Source organism: Bos javanicus, chromosome 23 (genome assembly GCF_032452875.1).
Source record: "Bos javanicus breed banteng chromosome 23, ARS-OSU_banteng_1.0, whole genome shotgun sequence".
In the NCBI taxonomy this organism is placed as follows: domain Eukaryota; kingdom Metazoa; phylum Chordata; class Mammalia; order Artiodactyla; family Bovidae; genus Bos; species Bos javanicus.
The window spans coordinates 17,674,669-17,691,738 of record NC_083890.1 but is presented as its reverse complement, the minus strand read 5'-3'; the positions used below and the strand labels follow the sequence as shown (position 1 = coordinate 17,691,738).

At 49.8% G+C, this 17,070-nt stretch overlaps 2 protein-coding genes and 1 non-coding gene across 13 annotated transcripts in view; 1 reads left to right on the top strand and 2 right to left on the bottom strand.

The window, feature by feature from the left end:
• Positions 1-4,918, bottom strand: part of TMEM63B (transmembrane protein 63B) — a 25,297-nt gene extending 20,379 nt beyond the window's left edge. For 2 of the 6 annotated variants that reach the window (XM_061398293.1, XM_061398290.1), the window contains exons 1-2: positions 4,628-4,918; positions 4,022-4,144 (exon numbers count right to left, since the gene is read on the bottom strand). The gene's annotated coding sequence lies outside the window, so the exon portion shown is untranslated. Of the gene's footprint in view, positions 1-4,021; positions 4,145-4,627 lie in introns of those variants that run through there. The other 4 variants (XM_061398291.1, XM_061398292.1, XM_061398289.1 and 1 more) reach the window with 2 other exon arrangements.
• On the top strand, positions 4,215-17,070 carry MRPL14 (mitochondrial ribosomal protein L14). 6 transcript variants are annotated; one of them, XM_061398301.1, is made up of 3 exons: positions 4,215-4,367; positions 14,413-14,504; positions 16,588-17,070. In XM_061398301.1, the coding sequence occupies exons 2-3, from the start codon at positions 14,434-14,436 to the stop codon at positions 16,952-16,954; spliced, it is 438 nt and encodes a 145-aa protein (XP_061254285.1). In that variant the 5' UTR covers positions 4,215-4,367; positions 14,413-14,433; the 3' UTR covers positions 16,955-17,070. The 6 variants fall into 6 exon arrangements, with proteins under 6 accessions (XP_061254285.1, XP_061254284.1, XP_061254281.1 ...); XM_061398300.1 differs by having other exon boundaries at positions 4,250-4,374; XM_061398297.1 differs by lacking the exon at positions 4,215-4,367 and adding an exon at positions 4,381-4,465.
• TRNAA-UGC (transfer RNA alanine (anticodon UGC)) lies at positions 8,859-8,931 on the bottom strand. The gene has a single exon. It is a non-coding gene; the product is annotated as a tRNA-Ala (tRNA).

Sequence of the window (17,070 nt, the reverse complement as noted above, 5' to 3'; positions counted from 1 at the left end):
CATGTATAGAGTGCCCACTGTTTCAAGAAAACATACATTTTTCATTTAATCATTAACACTTTGGAGTTGGAATGTCATTCCCATTTTAAGATGAAGGCACAGGACTCAGAGAAGTTAAGTAAGTTTCCCAAAGTCACACTGCTCATAAAATAATGGACTTGGGCATCAAACCTAGGTCAACTTCTTTTTTAAAGCCTGAACACTTTTCAGGGCACCTTGATGCTTTTCTGACATGTCTAGAACAGGATGCTGCAGAAGCTTTGTGAATGCTCATTATGTGTTCTCGGGCTAGGGAACACCAGAGCACTGAGAGAATGTGTGTGTTTAGGTGTGTAAACTTGTGTTGATATGTGTATCTGTGTGTGTGGAGGTGGGGAGCTGGGTGACTACATGGCTGTCCTTGGAAATGAAGAGAGTTGTTAGTGTCTAAGTGGAGGTGTGTATGCGGGTGTGTCTGGGAGCCTGGGTATGTACATATAAAAAGCCCCAGGAAAGGTTAAAGGTAGGTATAGGTATCTTAGGGCTGTAATAATTGGGGGGCCTCTATACTAGTCCCCCCACCTCTAACTCCCAACTCAAACACATTTCAGAAATCGGTCCAGCCCACACAGACTCCTTGCCTGTCTGTCTCTGAAATTCCAAGGCTCCACCAGGTCAGAGTGTAATGGGTACAAACCCCTGGAGTTACATGCCCCACCTCCCCCATTCTATCTTCTCCACTCGGAGGAAGGTGGAACATTCTGGGAGCTCCTACATAAGAGAACCCGGAGAGTAGTGAGGGTCAAGGTCTGTGCTTTAGTAACTGAAGTCACCATGTCCATCTGCCACCTCCCTCTTTACAGTCACAAAGACTCCCTCCTCAGTTACACTGCTCTTCCCACCTGCACCCTGAAGTAAGCAGGGCACACTCCCCATCGGCAGGGGAGGAAGCAGGGACCTGGGAGGAGAAGCCACTCATAGGGAGGTCACAGGGCAGGAAAGGGTGGAGCCAGGGCTGATGGCTCAGCTTGCCAGCTTGCCGACTGGGTTACTCCAAGCTCTTAATTGTGGAGGCGGGGTTGCTGGGCTGAATTTCACCCTGGGCAGCTGCTCTCAAAGCCTTCACAGAGAGCAGCTGAGAGAAGGGAAGAGACTGAGGCAGAATATTTGGGGGAGAGAGGGACATTTCATCCACTCTACAGGGTTGTCTGAGTCAGTGGTATCCTAGAATTTCTCTGGTCTGACACTGAGGCTTTAGCTGGAAAGGTGTAGGGAGAGTGATGGAGGGTTTTATTTCTAGCTCACTGAAGGTTATTTTATCATCAAGAAGTGTGTGTATGTGGGGGGTGGGTGGGAAGAAAGCTATAAATTAAAAGTTTTTTTCTTAAAGAGTTACTAGGGAAGATTTAATTTAGGACTTGGGATCATAGGAAGGCAGTGTGGTCTGTTGGGAGGAGATAAAGATGGAGACTAGCTCTGTTACTATGTAACCTGGGCCTCAGTCTTTCACTCTGTAACAAATAGATATTAATATCCTCACTCCATCCCTACTAACTTCTGAGAGATGAGCAAAAATGTATCCACAAGTGAGGATAAAAGTAGTAGGAAAAGAATGCATTTATCAAATACTTATTTAATCCTTATTTTATGCCAGCACTGTTCCAAGTGCTTTACAAATATCATCTCATTTACTCCTCATCACAACCTTAGGAGGACGATGAGGTTCAAAGAAGGTATATCACTTTCCCAATGACACACAGCTAGTCTGTGATAGATCTGGATACGGACTTAGGCAACCTGGCTCAAGTCTATGCTTTTAACTACAGCACTTTGCGGCCTCAGCTAACAGAGGAGTCACTTCCATCAGGAGGCTGGGGGCTGGGGATTGCCAGTTACAGCTCTGGAGAAATGCCACACCCTATTTCTACCTGTTTGCCTTCCCTCTTTCTTCCAGTTCCCTGGGTTTGTGATTTCGGGTTTTGAAGCAGGTAGAGGGGACAGGCAACAGAGCCTGGTGGCTAAGATCATGGGCTCTAGGATGAGATAGATAATGGCTTCTGACCTGAGCACATTACCTCACCACCCTGGGCCTTGGTTCCCTCAACTATAAATGGGGATAATAATTCAGTCACGTGGTTGTTTTGCAAATTACACAAGATGATTTAGGTGAAGCTCTTAGTACAGTTAAAGGCATAAATGGATTCTAAAAAAAATTTAGCAATTGTTATCAATGAAGTGTGGAATGAAAGGGATTGGTTTAGTGGAGAACTGGTACAAATCAAAATAAAACAGTACTTAGTATGCTAGAACTCCTCAGTCTAGATGGGCTTCTTGTCGAGACATAAGGGCTTAGACTGCTTTCAGGACTCAGCCAGTGAGTGACAGGGGAATGTTTCTAAACTCTTCAAACAAACTGATCCATCCCCAGCAGGCTGGCCGGGGTTGGGGGTGGGGGGAGCATGGGAGGGTGGTGATACACCAGGATGGGTCAGAAGTTCAGAGAGGAGAGCTCTTATTGATCAACTACCAGGCAGGGTGCCAGGCTCTTTACCTGTACTATCTAGATTTAATCTTGTAAGGAGGTGGCAGTGAGCATACTTTTTATATTGACACTAAGGTTCAGAGAAGTTAAGTAACTTGTCAAGGTCACACAGCTAAAGAATGGCAGAGCTGGAATCTGAACCCAGGTCTCCAAGACTGTTATAATTGGAGGGAATTTGTAAGATGTCTAAAAGGGGCTTCTTGGCTACTCACCACCTGCCTTCTGCCTTCCCACATCCCTCCCCTCCCAGAGGCCAAGACCCAACCGGCTGAGCCAACAGCAGGTCCCAGCATGTGCCACCTGGGGCATGCCAGGGCCTGGACCCTCTGGTACCCTGCAAGATAATCACGCTGCCAGTACATCCTCATTGGTAGCCCCCAGCTGGCAGGGCCACTCCCCTCCTCACACGTGCCTGGGAGGCAGGACTGGGGGCTCCTCCTCAGGAGGGGCTGGGGATGCAGACCCAGGGAGAGGCTGGAGAGTGGTCTTGGGAAGGAAGTCCTGGTCCTCCCAATTGTGCGGCCCCCAACCCCCTCACCCCCTTCCAGGAAAGTGGAGTGCTGAGCGGCCAGTCTTCCACCCAAGGGACCCAGGCAGGTGGCAGCACAGAGCCCCAAGGGCAGCCGGCCCCTCTGACCTCTCCTCTCCACTTCCCAAGGGTCCTTATCTTTTTGGGGAAGAAGGCGCCAAAGCTTTGGGACTGTCCTCCCTAGGAGGTTAAGGAGGGTTAGGGACAAAGCACGCCCCCTCCCCCCAACAGGGCCTTTGCCCCACTCCGGTTCCGCGAACCAATCCTTTCCCCACCGCACCCTCCAACGCAGGCCCGGGCGGCTCATGAATGAACTGCACTGTGTGAGGCGCAAGGAGAGGACACGCTCCCGGGGCCAGTCGCCTCCCCAGCCCTCCGACCAGTCCCCAGACCGGCCGAGGGCAGCGGCCGGCCTCGCGCCAGCTCTCGCAAACCCTGCCCTTGCCCGAGCCCAAACCCCCTGCCCCGGGCCGGCTTCGGGGGTACTCGGCCCCTGGAGCCGGGGAAAAGATAAAAAGACGCCGAGGACATTGGACTTGGCGACCCTTGAATCCAGAACTCGGGGGCGGGGGCGGCAGATTCCCTACCGCGGCGGCGGGCTGATCGGGCGCAGCTGGGACCCTGGAGGGGCGCGGAGGGGACTCGCACCTGGACGGGTCAGGTGGGGAGAGTGGTGCTAGGGGACCGGGGGCGGAGGTCCCACCCCTTGGATCTCTCGAGGGGTGGGGACAGAGGCCAGAGTACCTCTGGACCCCAGGCAGGGGTCGGAGGACTCACACGATAGGCTCCGGATAGTGCCGGGGTTGGGGGCAGCGCGCGGCACCCCTGGGTCCCGCGGGCCCCGGGCACCTCTGGGTCCCGCAGGAGGTTGAAAGGGAGGGGACGCGCAGCTGAGATCGGGGTTTTTCTTTAAGGTGGTGGTGGGATCCTCAAAGAAAAGAGACGGGGCTGGGGAAGGGTCGCGTACTCACCCCCAGGCGCAGACTCGGCTCCTGCTCCGAGCCCCGGGTTGGGGCGGGGCGGGGCTGGGGGAGGGGGAGGGGGAGTCGCTGGGCGGCTGGAGCTCCGGGCTCCTGCGGCGGCCGCGGCAGTGCCTGGGGGAGGGGGAGCGGGAGAAGGGAGGGGGAACTGGAGGAGGGGGCGGGGCCGCGCAGGCCACACCCACACGCCAGGACACGCAAGGCGCGCGCGCACCCTCAGATTGCCTCCCTCCCGGCTGGGTCCGCCGCGCAGGCCCAGAGCGAGAGGCCGCGTGGGGGGGAAGGCGGCGCCCAGCCAGTGGGGCCCGCGGCGGGATATTCCTGGGCGGCGAAGGCGGTATGGAGTGTGTATGGGGGGAAGGGACGTCACGCTCCTGACTTTCTGCTTCCCGTCTTCCTTTCTTCCCGGCTGGAGCCGTGGCGCGCTCCCCCGGGGTGGGTGAGGAAGAGCCGGGTGCGGGGATCGTGGGCCTTCTAGGGGCAGAGGGTCCCGACGGGGAGGGAGGCCTCTGACCCGGACCCTGCTCCCTCCCATTCTTAGAGGACGGCTCCGCTCTCTGGGGCCTCTGAGACCCCGCGTCCCCGGCCCGCTCTCACCTGCTTTTTCTGGGGCTGGGGCGGGCTGCCGCCAGGCTTCACGAGGTGGCCTAGGCCGATCAGTCTGGCACGGCTCCTCCGGTTTGTCTTATTTCTCTCGTTCTCCCTTTCCTTTCCCTACTTGGGTCTTGAGATGACTTTGTGACTCTTTTGCCAGGCGCTTCTCTGGTGTGGAGAGTGAGTCCACCGCTTTCACAGTCATGCCGATGAGTGGCTCCCCTGGCTCCAGGGGGTTCCCTGGTTTCTCATTTCACCCGAGGCTGCATCTGCCAGGGATTAAGACTGGAAAGATGAGAGAGAGAGGGGGATGTGTGTGTGTGTCTGCGCGTGTGCGTAACTCCTGTGTGTTACCTACAAAATAGACGACAAAGGCATACAGAATACCAACTTGTTCGTTTAATTATGGGCTCATGGAAGGCTTTCTTCAAGCTTGAGAACAAGCTTGCGGACAGAAAGGAAATACTGCTTTACGTGGTGGACAGTAAATGAACTTTGCCACCCTAAGGGATTGATGGAATTTATAAAGAGGTTAATAAGACAGCATATGATGGAGTCACTTTGGGTTACTGGGGGAAAGCTGGAAGTTGGCAGATACTTGTGGGGTTGCTGGACAGAAAATGGGCACTGCCTATTTGGTTGTGGTTGGTTAGTGTGTCTTCTGTCTGCTGGGTTTTTCAAGGGCTCATTAGTAGCTTGTGGAAGGCACTGGTAAGGTTTACATGAAGTTCAAACTGAATTCCCATTCCAGCTGTGCCATTGGTTAGTTGGAAATCAATTTAGTGGATCATGGCCATCATTTAAGAAAAGTGAAGTAGAATAGAAAATATCAGTGCATTGTACTTAGGAAGGGTAAATATTGTTTCTGGACACCTGCTTCAAGTATACACATGTGAGTATATTAGGAGGTGTTATACAATGTGTTTCTGTGTGTCACAAAAGTTTGAAGCGCTTTGATTTCCTGTGTTCTGTTTGTGGTCCTGCCTTCATCAATCTGAGTTTTCAGTCATTTAAAATTGTCTTGTGAGGATGCAGTCAGGACAGCAGGGATATGTAGTAAGGAGGAGGGTAGGTTGGTTTTTTCAGGGAGGCTGTGCTAGAGGAAAATTCACTTTTCACTCATGGAATTATGTACAATGGAAGAAAGAGGATTTTGTTGGAGTAGGAAATGTTACTTAGGAAGGACAGAAAGGGAGATGGGGTTAAGCCATGTTTGGCAGACTGCCTGGTGGGAGGAGTCTTTGTAGGCTTGGATTCTGGGAGCTGTTTTGGGTAGGAGAAAGTAGTTTGGAGAAGGCAATGGCAACCCATTCCAGAACTCTTGCCTGGAAAATCCCATGGACGGAGGAGCCTGGTAGGCTGCAGTCCATGGGGTCGCTAAGAGTCAGACACGACTGAGTGACTTCCCTTTCACTTTTCACTTTCATGCATTGGAGAAGGAAATGGCAACCCATTCCAGGGTTCTTGCCTGGAGAATCCCAGAAACGGGGGAGCCTGGTGGCCTGCCGTCTATGGGGTCGCACAGAGTTGGACACGACTGAAGTGACTTAGTAGCAGCAGCAGCAAGCAGTTTGGATGACAAGGAATCTTCTCTTTGTGTTGTTGTTTTTCCCTTGTGTGGAATTGTCCATTTTACCCTTAGAGCTTCTTGGATGTGTATTTCCTATGGAACTTTTTACATATTGTGTTGATTTTATGGTTGTAGAGCTGGTGCAATCCCTTGCCGAGTAGTACTTGTAATGGGTATCTGGAAAGTGGAAGTGGAGCCCATGTTACCTGGTTTGGGGACCCCTGAGGATCACTAGAAGGTGTTTCTCATGTATTATTATCTTTTTATTAATGCAGTTAGGTATGTTAACATGTGGTGGATTCCCGATCGATTTCTGCCTGTGCCTAGTTAAGGGTCACCACATATTCAGAGGAAACATTTCAGAAAACCCGAAGTGAGAATTGAATTGAGTACACTGTGGAATACATGAAGGGACAACGGCCAAAACGTTTTATTATTGCCCCTGAGTATGAATGGTACAAACCTTCCCTGAAATTCATATTTCAGAAGGGAGCCTGTTGGGCACTGAACATAATTATTTAGACTCTCCGCAGCATTTAGCATCTTACATGATGCAAGAGTCCTTTGAAGCCTGTCTCACCCCACTCTTGTCTTGGTGTTATGACACCTGGACCCACATAAGATGGATTTTCCTATTGTTACTGGAATAGTTTTTAAGGCCATGAAGGGGCTTGGGAGGGTCTCAGAAATCAGGTTACAATTGATCTTCCTTTTTAGAAGCTGACGGTTTGTTCTGGGTTGTGGCTCACCCTGGTGCAATTTTACACATGTGTTAACAATGACAACCAGCTGTGTGAGAAGGCTATGATTCAGATCCCAGAAACGTTGCTCTGGGTCAAGTAATATGCCCTCTTAAGAAAGGTGCCGGGGGACTTCCCTGGGGGTCCAGTGGTTGAGACTCTGCCTGCAATGCCTGAGACACTGGTTTCATCCCTGGTCTGGGAACTAGGATCGTGTGTGATGTATAACAACTAATTCCGTGTATGGTAACTATGCAGCCAGATAAATAATTAATTAAAACAAAAAAAGGTGCCAGGTAGCCTATTATTCCCCAATGAAACACAACTCAGAATGGGAAAGTTTCCTTGTCAAAAGCGTAAAAAAAATCATCTATGTCATTAGAAAAGAGGGACCGCTTTTCTATATCTACCTTTTAAAAAAAACTACTCATTTATTTGGTTGTGCTGGGTCTTGGTTGTTGCACGGGCTTTCTCTAGTTGTGGTAAGCGAGCTTCTCATGGTGGTGGCTTCTCTTGTTACGGAGCACAGGTTCTAGGGCACAAAGGCTTCTGTAGTTGGGGCACGTGGGCTTAGTAGCTGTGGCTTCCAGGCTCTAGAGCACAGGCTCAGTAGTTGTGGCATGGTTCATGGGCTTAGTTGCTCCAAGGCATGTGGGATCTTCCCAGACCAGGGATGGAACCTGTATCTCCTGCATTGACAGGTGGATTCTTATCCACGGCTCCACCAGCAAAGCCCTTCTATGTCTACCTTAAGCTGAAACACACTTTTAGGACTGAGTGATCTTTGATACCCATAATGTTGCCCTGAGAATCAGGAAGTGAGGCTGTTCTCACTGGTCAGAATCCAGAGAGGGATTCCCCTGCTTGAAAACAGTCCCTTTTGTGAGTGAAGCTAAAACACTTTGATTTCCATGCCTCCTTGCTCTTCCCAATGACCCTTGCTTGACAGAGTCACTGAGGCCTGGAGAAGTGGATTCCAAGGTCATAGACTTGACAGGAGAAGAGGGGAGGCAGGGGTGGAGGAGATACCTTTTCTTTGGGCTTTTCATCCCACCCCAACCACCTCCCCCCCAACTTTGCCTGCCCATATGACATCTCCATAAACCTAGCTCCTTGCCACTGGCTTGGTAGAAGTGATTAAGTAGAATTTAACTTTGCCTTGTACAGTTTTTCCCAGTTTGACCATACCAAGAATGTTACACACTTCTGGAAATACAGGTGTTTGCACACCTGTGAGGTGGGGATGGCAGGGGATCAAAGCTAGAATAGATTAAAACTTACATATTGAAAAACCAACTTGAATAATCAAGAGCTGTCAGATATTTTTAAGAACCATGATTTTAAATACTCCTGTAACAAAGTGGAACAAACAAATATACAAGTTAATAAACACATAAAGGTAAATAAACAGAGACAAGAACCCTGGAAATGTTTTGTTCTTTGTGAGTCAGCTTGAGAACTGGACGGAATCCCCTGGTGGCCCAGGGGTTAGGATGCCAAGCTCTCACTGCTGAGGGCCTGGGCTCAGTCCCTGGTCGGGGAACAGATCCCACAGGCTGTGCAACCTCATGGAAAAGAACATACCCCACACAGTCCAAGTACTCTTTCTCCTCTCTCAAAGCTGCCATGTAATCTTTTAAAATTCAAAACAGTTGTCTTTATTTTCAATAGCTACCTCCTGTACACACAGCACAGCCTAGGACCAACGCTGAAGCTGATTCTGATCCACCTGCAAAGGTGTGAGTGTTCACAGTTGCTACTATCAAGAAGCAAACATCCAGGATTTCCCCAAAAGGAAAAAAAAATGGAGAGTTGGGGTCCTCATTGGTAGCTATGGTAGAAACAGCACATCGAGCTGTTGAGGGATGTTTGCTTCTTTTTTAAAAAATTTGTTGGCTAAGCTGCATGGCATGTAGGATCTCAGTTCCCCAGCCAGGGATCGAACCTGTGCCCCCTGCAGTGCAAGTGCAGAGTCCTAACCACTGGGCCACCAGGGAAAGCCTGGATGTTTGCTCCTTGATAGTAGAAACTGAAAACTCACACCTTTGCAGGCGTATCAGAATCAGCTTGAGAGTTGGTCCTAGGCTGTGCTGTGTGTAGAGCAGATATCTATTGAAAAGATGGCTGTTTTGAGTTTTAAAAGATGATGTGGCAGCTTTGAGAAAGGAGAAAGAGTACTTGGGACTGTGTGGGGTATGTTCATTTCTGTAAAGTTTATTGGTGGTTAAAGCAGCACTTTACCTGCTCGGGTATTGTGCGGGGTGTAGTAGAGACAGCATTCTACCCTTCCTCCGTTCCTAGGACAAGTCACTTAGCAATTCTGACTTAATTTCTCCATCTACAAAACAGCACTCTGTTGAACCTTCAGAACTGTTCAGAAATCCTTAGTGGAATCAACCCTCCCCAAATGGTTGCTCTTTGTCATCTATCTTTGTGTTTCTGTTGGGTGCTCGGGAATGAAGTCAACCAAGAAAGTGATCTGTGTGAAAATACTTTGAGAATTGTGAGATGGTGTATAAACACAAAACTACTGAAAGAGACTCCTTCCCCAGCAAAACAGTAATGAGTATTTAAGCAACTTATTAAGAGTACTTTTTGGTCCAGAATGATTGGGGCGAAACCTGCAGGAGATGGGAGGAGCTGTCTGCATGACAGGATGAGGGTCCAAGAAGGTCTCTCTCTCTCTCTCTCTTTTTTTTTTTTTTTGATTTGTTGAAGCTGCCAGGCCTCAGTGTTTTCCTGCTTTAATGAAGAAGTACATTTATATCTTTATGCTAGGCAGAGTTTGTCTATTTTGTGGCCAGACCTTGCATTTAATTTCTCTTAGTGTTTCCCTTCTTCCACTCACTAACAGAATCTCCTTTAAACTGTCACTTGTGACTGTGCTGAACTCTGTTTTCCCTCTCTTCTTTAGAACCCAGACCTAAAGAGGGAAATTGGTAGGGTAGAAACAATGTATAAGTGTACATGGATCTGTGATACTAAGTACAATATTTTGCTGATCCTAAAGCTCACATAGGCTTCCCCTGTGGCGCTAGTGGTAAAGAACCCACCTGCCATTAGAGGAGACGGAAGAGACACTGGTTCGATCCCTGGGTCAGGAAGATCTCCTGGATGGGGGCATGGCAACCCTCTCCAGTATTCTTCCCTGGAGAATCCCATGGACAGAGGAGCCTGGTGGGCTACAATCCATGGGGTTGCAAAGAGTCGGATACGACTTAAGTGAATTATCACGCACACATGCAAAGCTCAAGTAATGGTACTTTCTAGCTTTCTACAAAGCATACCTCTGCTTTTTTAGTTCAGTCTGTCTGTATTAAAATTAGCTAAAAATGAGCTCTCAGTTTCTAGGAAGCTCCCCCAAGCCAGTGGAAGGCTGAATGAAGGGCACAGGAAAGACCACCAACTCTCCGATATTGAGTCTTTCTAGATCTGGACGGTGAATTGGAATTGCAGGTAAATAGTATTCATTTAACAGATACTCACTGAGCTCCATTTGTGTGCCCAGCACTGTTGTACATCCTGAGCAGGCAGCTCTGGACAGGGCAGGCACCATTCCTGCCCTCACAGAGTCCAGTGGGACCCACCCTAACCTGAAGTGAAGCCAAGTGAAAAACTCACCTATGTGACCCTGAAATTTGCAGTCCTCCTTGACCTCCACAACTGAAGGGAGAGCTTAAACCAGGATGGAAAATAAGCACAACTCTTGGGTTTTATTAAGTAATTTCTCTGTCTCTCTCATCTTCTTCCTCTTGCCCTCCCCATTCCCCCACCACGAGCGGTTGTGATTCATGTGCTAAACCTGGAGGACAGTACTCCACGCTGACCAGGAAGCGGCCTGAAAAGCCATCTCTGGCACCATAGTCTTCCAAATACTTAGCCTCCTCTGAGTGAGAGTGTAGAGGAGGAAATACCATTGGAGTTAGCTTCCTGTGCAAACACAGGGCTCAGAATAACGTTGTTTGTGAAACAGAGCAGTATATATAGTCTGATCTGAAGTGGATCAGGGCCTGTGTCTACAGGATGGATTTATCCTAAGAAATAACATCAAGGTCAGTCAGAGTTGCTGCGAAGTAAATTACTGCCTCCATCACTCCTCCCTGATCTGAACCAGTTGTTCAGTGGTGGGATGAGGTGTTTTTCCACAGTGGCAGTGATGGCGCCAAGCCCAGGAGATGATTCCAGGGGCCTTTAGACGTAGCATGGGCTCATCCTCCCACGACTAGCACCATGGGTCTCCTAAAGCCTGTTTGCATGTGATGTGTGGGTTCCTGATAAACAGATAAGATTTCCCTGTGTGGAGCCATGGGTGGGGGAATCTGGCTATTGGCTACCTCATTTATTTTATTCATTAAATATTTATTGCATTCCCACTCTGTGAGGACCTGCTGGGATCCTTTGCTGGGGTGGCTGTGGAGGGGACCACAGCTTTTTTTTTTTAATATACAAATATATTTGGTTCTTTTATGCTTTCAGGTGTGTAGGAATGCTTACTGCTGTCCACTGGATGTCTTTAAGTCCTTTGGGTCTGGAGGTCACTATCAGATCCACCAAAGACCTAGTGAAAAGTCTCTGAATTGGGCCTTAAATGGAGGTGCTCCCTGGAGATGGGAATGTGTTACTCTTGTGTTTGAGGGCAGTACAAATGATCCTCTGTGTGTGTGTGTGTGAGTCCTGAATTCCTGTGGAGAGTTCAGATACCATATTGTCAAGATCTCTGTGGTCTCTGAGTTTTGGATAGTGAGTAGCAAGAACTGGAATGTTAAGGGATATCAGCCTTATCTAAAAAAAAAAAAAAAATCCAAATTTATTCCACGTCTGAGTTTGGTGATGAAAGTTGGAGCCACGGAGTTCCTTGGCACAGACACCCAGATGTCCTTGGTGTGCAGGAGGGGCAGCAGTGGACGCTGCAGCCTCATACAGAGCGGCTTGGAGGAGGTGTGTTTGGAGCCAGGGCTGCTGAGTTGGGCAGAGGTGAGCCCAGAGGGTGGGGGTGGCTTTGAGCAAGGCACAGAGAGGCGGGCCGGGGTGTAATTTGTGTACAGACTGCCCTACAGGCTTCTGGGAGGTGCCTTGAATGGGAGAGTTTGTTGTTCCCAAGGCAGGGAAAGTTCTGGGCAGCCCGTAGGCTCCTCTGCACTTGCTGGACTCCCATGAGTACCGTGGAGGAAATGGTGCCGAGTGGAGAGGCTGGGTGTTGCAATCCTCAGGAGAGGGAATGTGGGTGCCACCGGGCTCGCTTGGGGGTTCTGAGAAGCCTCTTTTCTCCCAGGAGAGCAAGCAGGGGCCCCAGAGTGAGATGGGGAGGCTTGGCTGAGACTGAACATAGCGGCAACCTGGGCCAGGAGGACTGCTTTTCAGAGCTCTTTAAAAAAAAATGCCAATTTTCCATTATTGTTCAGTGTGTGGAGCTCTTCTTGCCACCTACACTACAAATTGTCTTCAAAACCTAAATGGATAAAAGCGAATAAGTTTCACCTGCTGTTTGTCTACGTTTCAGTTGACTCAGCAAGCACTGAGTTGGTTGGGGCGGAGTAAAACATGCCTGTGATAACAGTATTCCTGATGAAACAAAGATGATCTAATGATTGGAAAAATACTAACATTTAAATTGAAGTTACCATGTTAACTCCACTGAATAAGAGAGTGTGGGTTTGGGAAGCCAACTACTGCCATTCAGATTTCAGCTTTTGTCACTCCTGGCTGTGCAACTTGGGCAGATTATCTAACCTTTCTGGACCTCATTTCCTCAAGTATAAAGTAGGGTGAATAATAGTGCCCATTTCATAGTTTTGGGGAAACTTAAATGAGATGATAATGGAAAGCGCTGAGACACAGTGTAAGTGCTCTACCGAATCCATTTTCATAAAGGAAGCAGCAGAAAAAGACCAGGTGACCCCCAAAGCTGTTCCTCGGCCCGAGCCCCACTGTGAAGTGGGCTTTGTACAGAGAGTGAGGACACCCCGTGTGGAGGGAAGACCCGTGGGCAAAAGCTGGGTCCACTTCTGGTTCTGCTTGTGCCCTTGGCTAGTTATGGGGCAAGTCCCCGTCTCTCTCTCTCATCTCAGCTTCCTCATTTTCAAAGTGGATGTGATATGATGATGGAGAGGGCTGATAGGTATTGAGTGTGGACATTGGGCTCCATGCGTTGCGTGGTTTACCTCGCCACTGCCCTGTGAGCAGGTGTTACTGGTGGGGAAACCCCGAGTTGGGGAAGCCGAAGCTGATAGTTCCTTGTCCAGGGCCACGGAGCTGTGAAGGTAAAGCTGGCGTCATCTGGTAGTCTTTGGTTCTGTGTCATTTGTTAATAGTTCGATAAGTTGACCATCTTCTTTTGCATGTAATTTTCTGATCATTTGGGCCACTCCTCCTTGGGTTGTCTTAAGGAAACACTGGCAAATAAGCTTGAGGTTTGAGGTTAAATCGTAGTTAATAAGCATTTCTGGAGTGTTTAGGTATTTCTGTGAAAGTAAATAGTGAGTTTTCCCCACCTTTACTAAATAAAATCTTATCTAAGGTGCTTTGAACTTGGGCAAGGCAGAGCTATGTGTAAATACAGTGGTAGAGGCTTTCTCAGCAGAGCTCTTGAATGAGGCCCTCTGTGGCCAAACATTTGGGTGGAAAACAGGCATGTTTTGCAGCTGGAATTACCAGTCAGTTGTAGATTTTTCTTAAACATTTCCCCTCACTGACACCCGGGCATTGCGGAAACCTGGGGATGGGCCCAAGTTTTTGGTGCCAGGGAGCCTCGGGGTGGAGGTTCTGCAAGCTGGAGTTACCAGTGTTGGACTGGTGTTTACTCTTTTATCTCCACCTTGTTCTCCCGAGCCCCACTTGCAGCTGCCGTGTGGGGTAGGTAGTTTCCCTGATCCAAATAGAGACGGAGGTCACTGACTTGGCGAGGGCGTCCTTTGCACTGCTTTGCTAACCCTGAGCTGTCCAGGTGTCTGGCTCTTACCTTTGAGGGAAAGGTGATGTGGTGGCGGACAACCTGGGTGGTTCCTCCAGGTAATCTGCTCTCCTCCAAGGAGTGGAAGTTCTGGTTTCAAGAGGCACTTGAGTGTCAACAAGGGGCCAGTGTCCTCTGTGGAGGATGTGGGAAGTGGTCCCTGCCTGGCTGTGTCCCATGGGATTCCTTTTTTCCTTCTGCCCGTGGAAGTGATGTAATGGTGAAGGCACTCACTGTGCTCTTGTGTTACCCACAGCAAGAACTGCTGTGGCCATTCCAGCCCTCTGACCCCAGTTAGAATATGAATCAGCAAAACTGTCGCTGGAGTTCATCTAATCATCTGCCTATCTTTTAACCACTAAGATTTATATTTAGTGACTAATGATCTTGTGCTCGAAGTGCCATCTCCCACACAAGTCCCCAGTAGTCTTTCAAAAAAAACAAAACAAAAACCAAATATACCAAACTATTGGCTCTGAGTGAGGACACTGACTTAGAAATAAATCCTTGCCCCTCTCTTTCCCTGCAGGAGTTGCCATCTTGGGATCCCATGGCTTTTTCTAGCGGGCTCTGGGGCCCCTGTGTCCACATGAGCAGAGCATTCAGCCAGCGCTGTTTCAGGTAACTTTTCCTAATGAGGTCTTCAAGCTGTGTTTTTGAGTAAGCCTCCCACCAGGACTGGGTGTTGTGATTAGAGTGGCAGTGGACACTCAGGGAGGTGGGCTGGGGGTCCAGGGAGACTAAAGGAACAGATGGGGCTGGGGTTTGGGCAGCCCAGGTTGGGGAGGGGGGCAGGTAAAGGGGCGATGGTGCTGTTGGGGGCGGGACTGGGAATGGACCTGGAGGAAGATGAAACCTCCATGCCTACCAGACTCTTCCAGTGAAAATGCTGTCTCTTGACCCTGTTGTTCCCTAAGTGCGTTAAAACCTTCTCTTTTAAGAATAAATATCTATGTATTTATGTGTATAACTGAATAACTTTGCTGTGCATGTGAAATTAACACATTGTACTTCAGTTTAAAACATATATATAAGTGAATAAAAGTAGAGGGCAAAACTCTTTTAAAAATGGAATATATGTATTTTTACATCACAGGCTTATGACCACTCAAGCATGATGAAAGTGTGGCAGCCTCCCCCTTCCCGTTTAGATGCTAAGCCAGGGCAGAGAGTGCAGGTTGCATTCCTGTTGGCAAACATGCCTTTTGGCCCTGTTCATGCACTCATTCCGCAAGCGTTTACTGAGCCCTGTGCCTGGGTTTGGTCATAGAGAGATGAATAAGACTTGCTTCCTGCCCTGGCAGAGTTCTCACAGTTGGCCATGGGAGCAAAGTTGGAAACAAATAACTCTAAGAAAAATGTGACCAGTTTAATAATAGAGGCTTGTACAGTTCTTTGGAAGGCTCAAGACAGGGGCTGCTAATAGAAGAGGAAGAGGGGGGAAGGGGGAGGAGGCGGACAGAGGCCGCCTTCCTGGAAGGGAAGTGGGGGCAGGCCCTGTCCCAGCCCCCAGAGAGGGCCATGAGGCTGGGCAGGCTTGGAGAGCTCCAGGGGTTCCCGGCCCTGGGGCTCAGAGCAGATGTGTGAGTGGCGGGAGGTGGAGGACCTGAGGAGACAGGTATGTTAGGACCAGGTTGTTGACAGTGTAGTCAAGGGGAACCACTGAACAGTCCCCAGCAAGGGAGTGGCCTCCACTTTATATTCTAAAAAGAGGTCTTGTTCGGCAGAGTGAGGTGCTCAGGGAGCCGGTTAGGACACAAAACATAATGGTTTGGTGTAAAAGTGTGAGCTGCTGGATGAAGGAATTTGTTGATGGGGTGGAGGGGAGGGTCAGAGGTGTTCAGGAGGTGGTGCCAGTAGAGGTTGGATGGAGAGAGGTTTATGGCTCGCGAGCTAGAGTTTCTGGAGAAGCCGCTGTCTAGGCAGAAAGCCCACCAGCCGGAGGAGGCTTGCGGGGAAGGCGATGAGGTCACTGTGGAACCGACCGACACATGAGGAGCTTGGAGTGGAACTGCAGGACTGGAAGATAGGCAAGGCCTGGGGCTGGAGATGGAGTTCACTAGGTGGGAACAACAGGAATAGGTGACATCGCCCAGGGCAGGCAGGTAGAACGAGAGAAGAGGACCGCGGGTCACCCCAGAGAATCAGCACTAGGGTCCTAGTGGCAGAGGAAACTAGAATTCCACTGTCATCAGGTGGCTCAATAGTAGCTCATTTGCCTTTAATAGTACTCTTTCTAGTGGGGGGAAATTAAAAGATTATTAGCTTATTTTCAGTTTCTGCTGTGCTGTGTCATGGGACTCCCTAGGCAGACATACCCACTCAGATCTAATGGTTCCCAGCACCATGTAGATGGGACATCTGGGAGTCAGTGTTTTCAGGGGGAGCAGGTTTTGCAGGCTCGACAGGGGCAAGGCCTGGCCTGTAAGGTATTCCCTTAATCCTCCAAGGCCTGTTGGAAACCAGAGGCTTTAAATTAGGGCTGCCATGCCACTCACTGTAACAGAATATTGGGTTTTTTTTAGAGCCCACCCAGATCAAGGTCCTGACCCGGCAGCAGAAGCTGTAAGGAACTTCTTAGAGTGAGGACGCTGCCGGTGTCAGGGCCCTGCTGATGTGTGTGCTGCCAAGCCGGGCCTGGCAGAGGCCCCTGCGCCCTGACCGGCAGAGCTGCAGGCCTTAGACTTTCCTCCTCTTCCACCAGCACCACCGGCAGCCTTGGCGCAATTCAGAAGATGACGCGGGTGCGTGTGGTGGACAACAGTGCCCTGGGGAACACTCCTTACCATCGCCCTCCTCGCTGCATCCACGTCTATAACAAGAACGGCGTGGGCAAGGTGGGTGACCGGATCCTGCTGGCCATCAAGGGGCAGAAGAAAAAGGCGCTCATCGTGGGGCATCGCATGCCTGGCCCCACAATGACCCCCAGGTTTGACTCCAACAACGTGGTCCTCATCGAGGACAACGGGAACCCGGTGGGGACCCGAATCAAGACACCCATCCCCACCAGCCTCCGCCAGAGGGAAGGCGAGTTTTCCAAGGTGCTGGCCATCGCTCAGAACTTCGTGTGAGCGGAGCCCAGGCGCTGGCCACGGGGGCTCGTGAATGGAGCCGTTCTGAGAACTGCGCCTCTGCTGAGGGGGAGCCCGGGAACGGTGTCCTGTGGGAAAATAAACACTTCCATGTA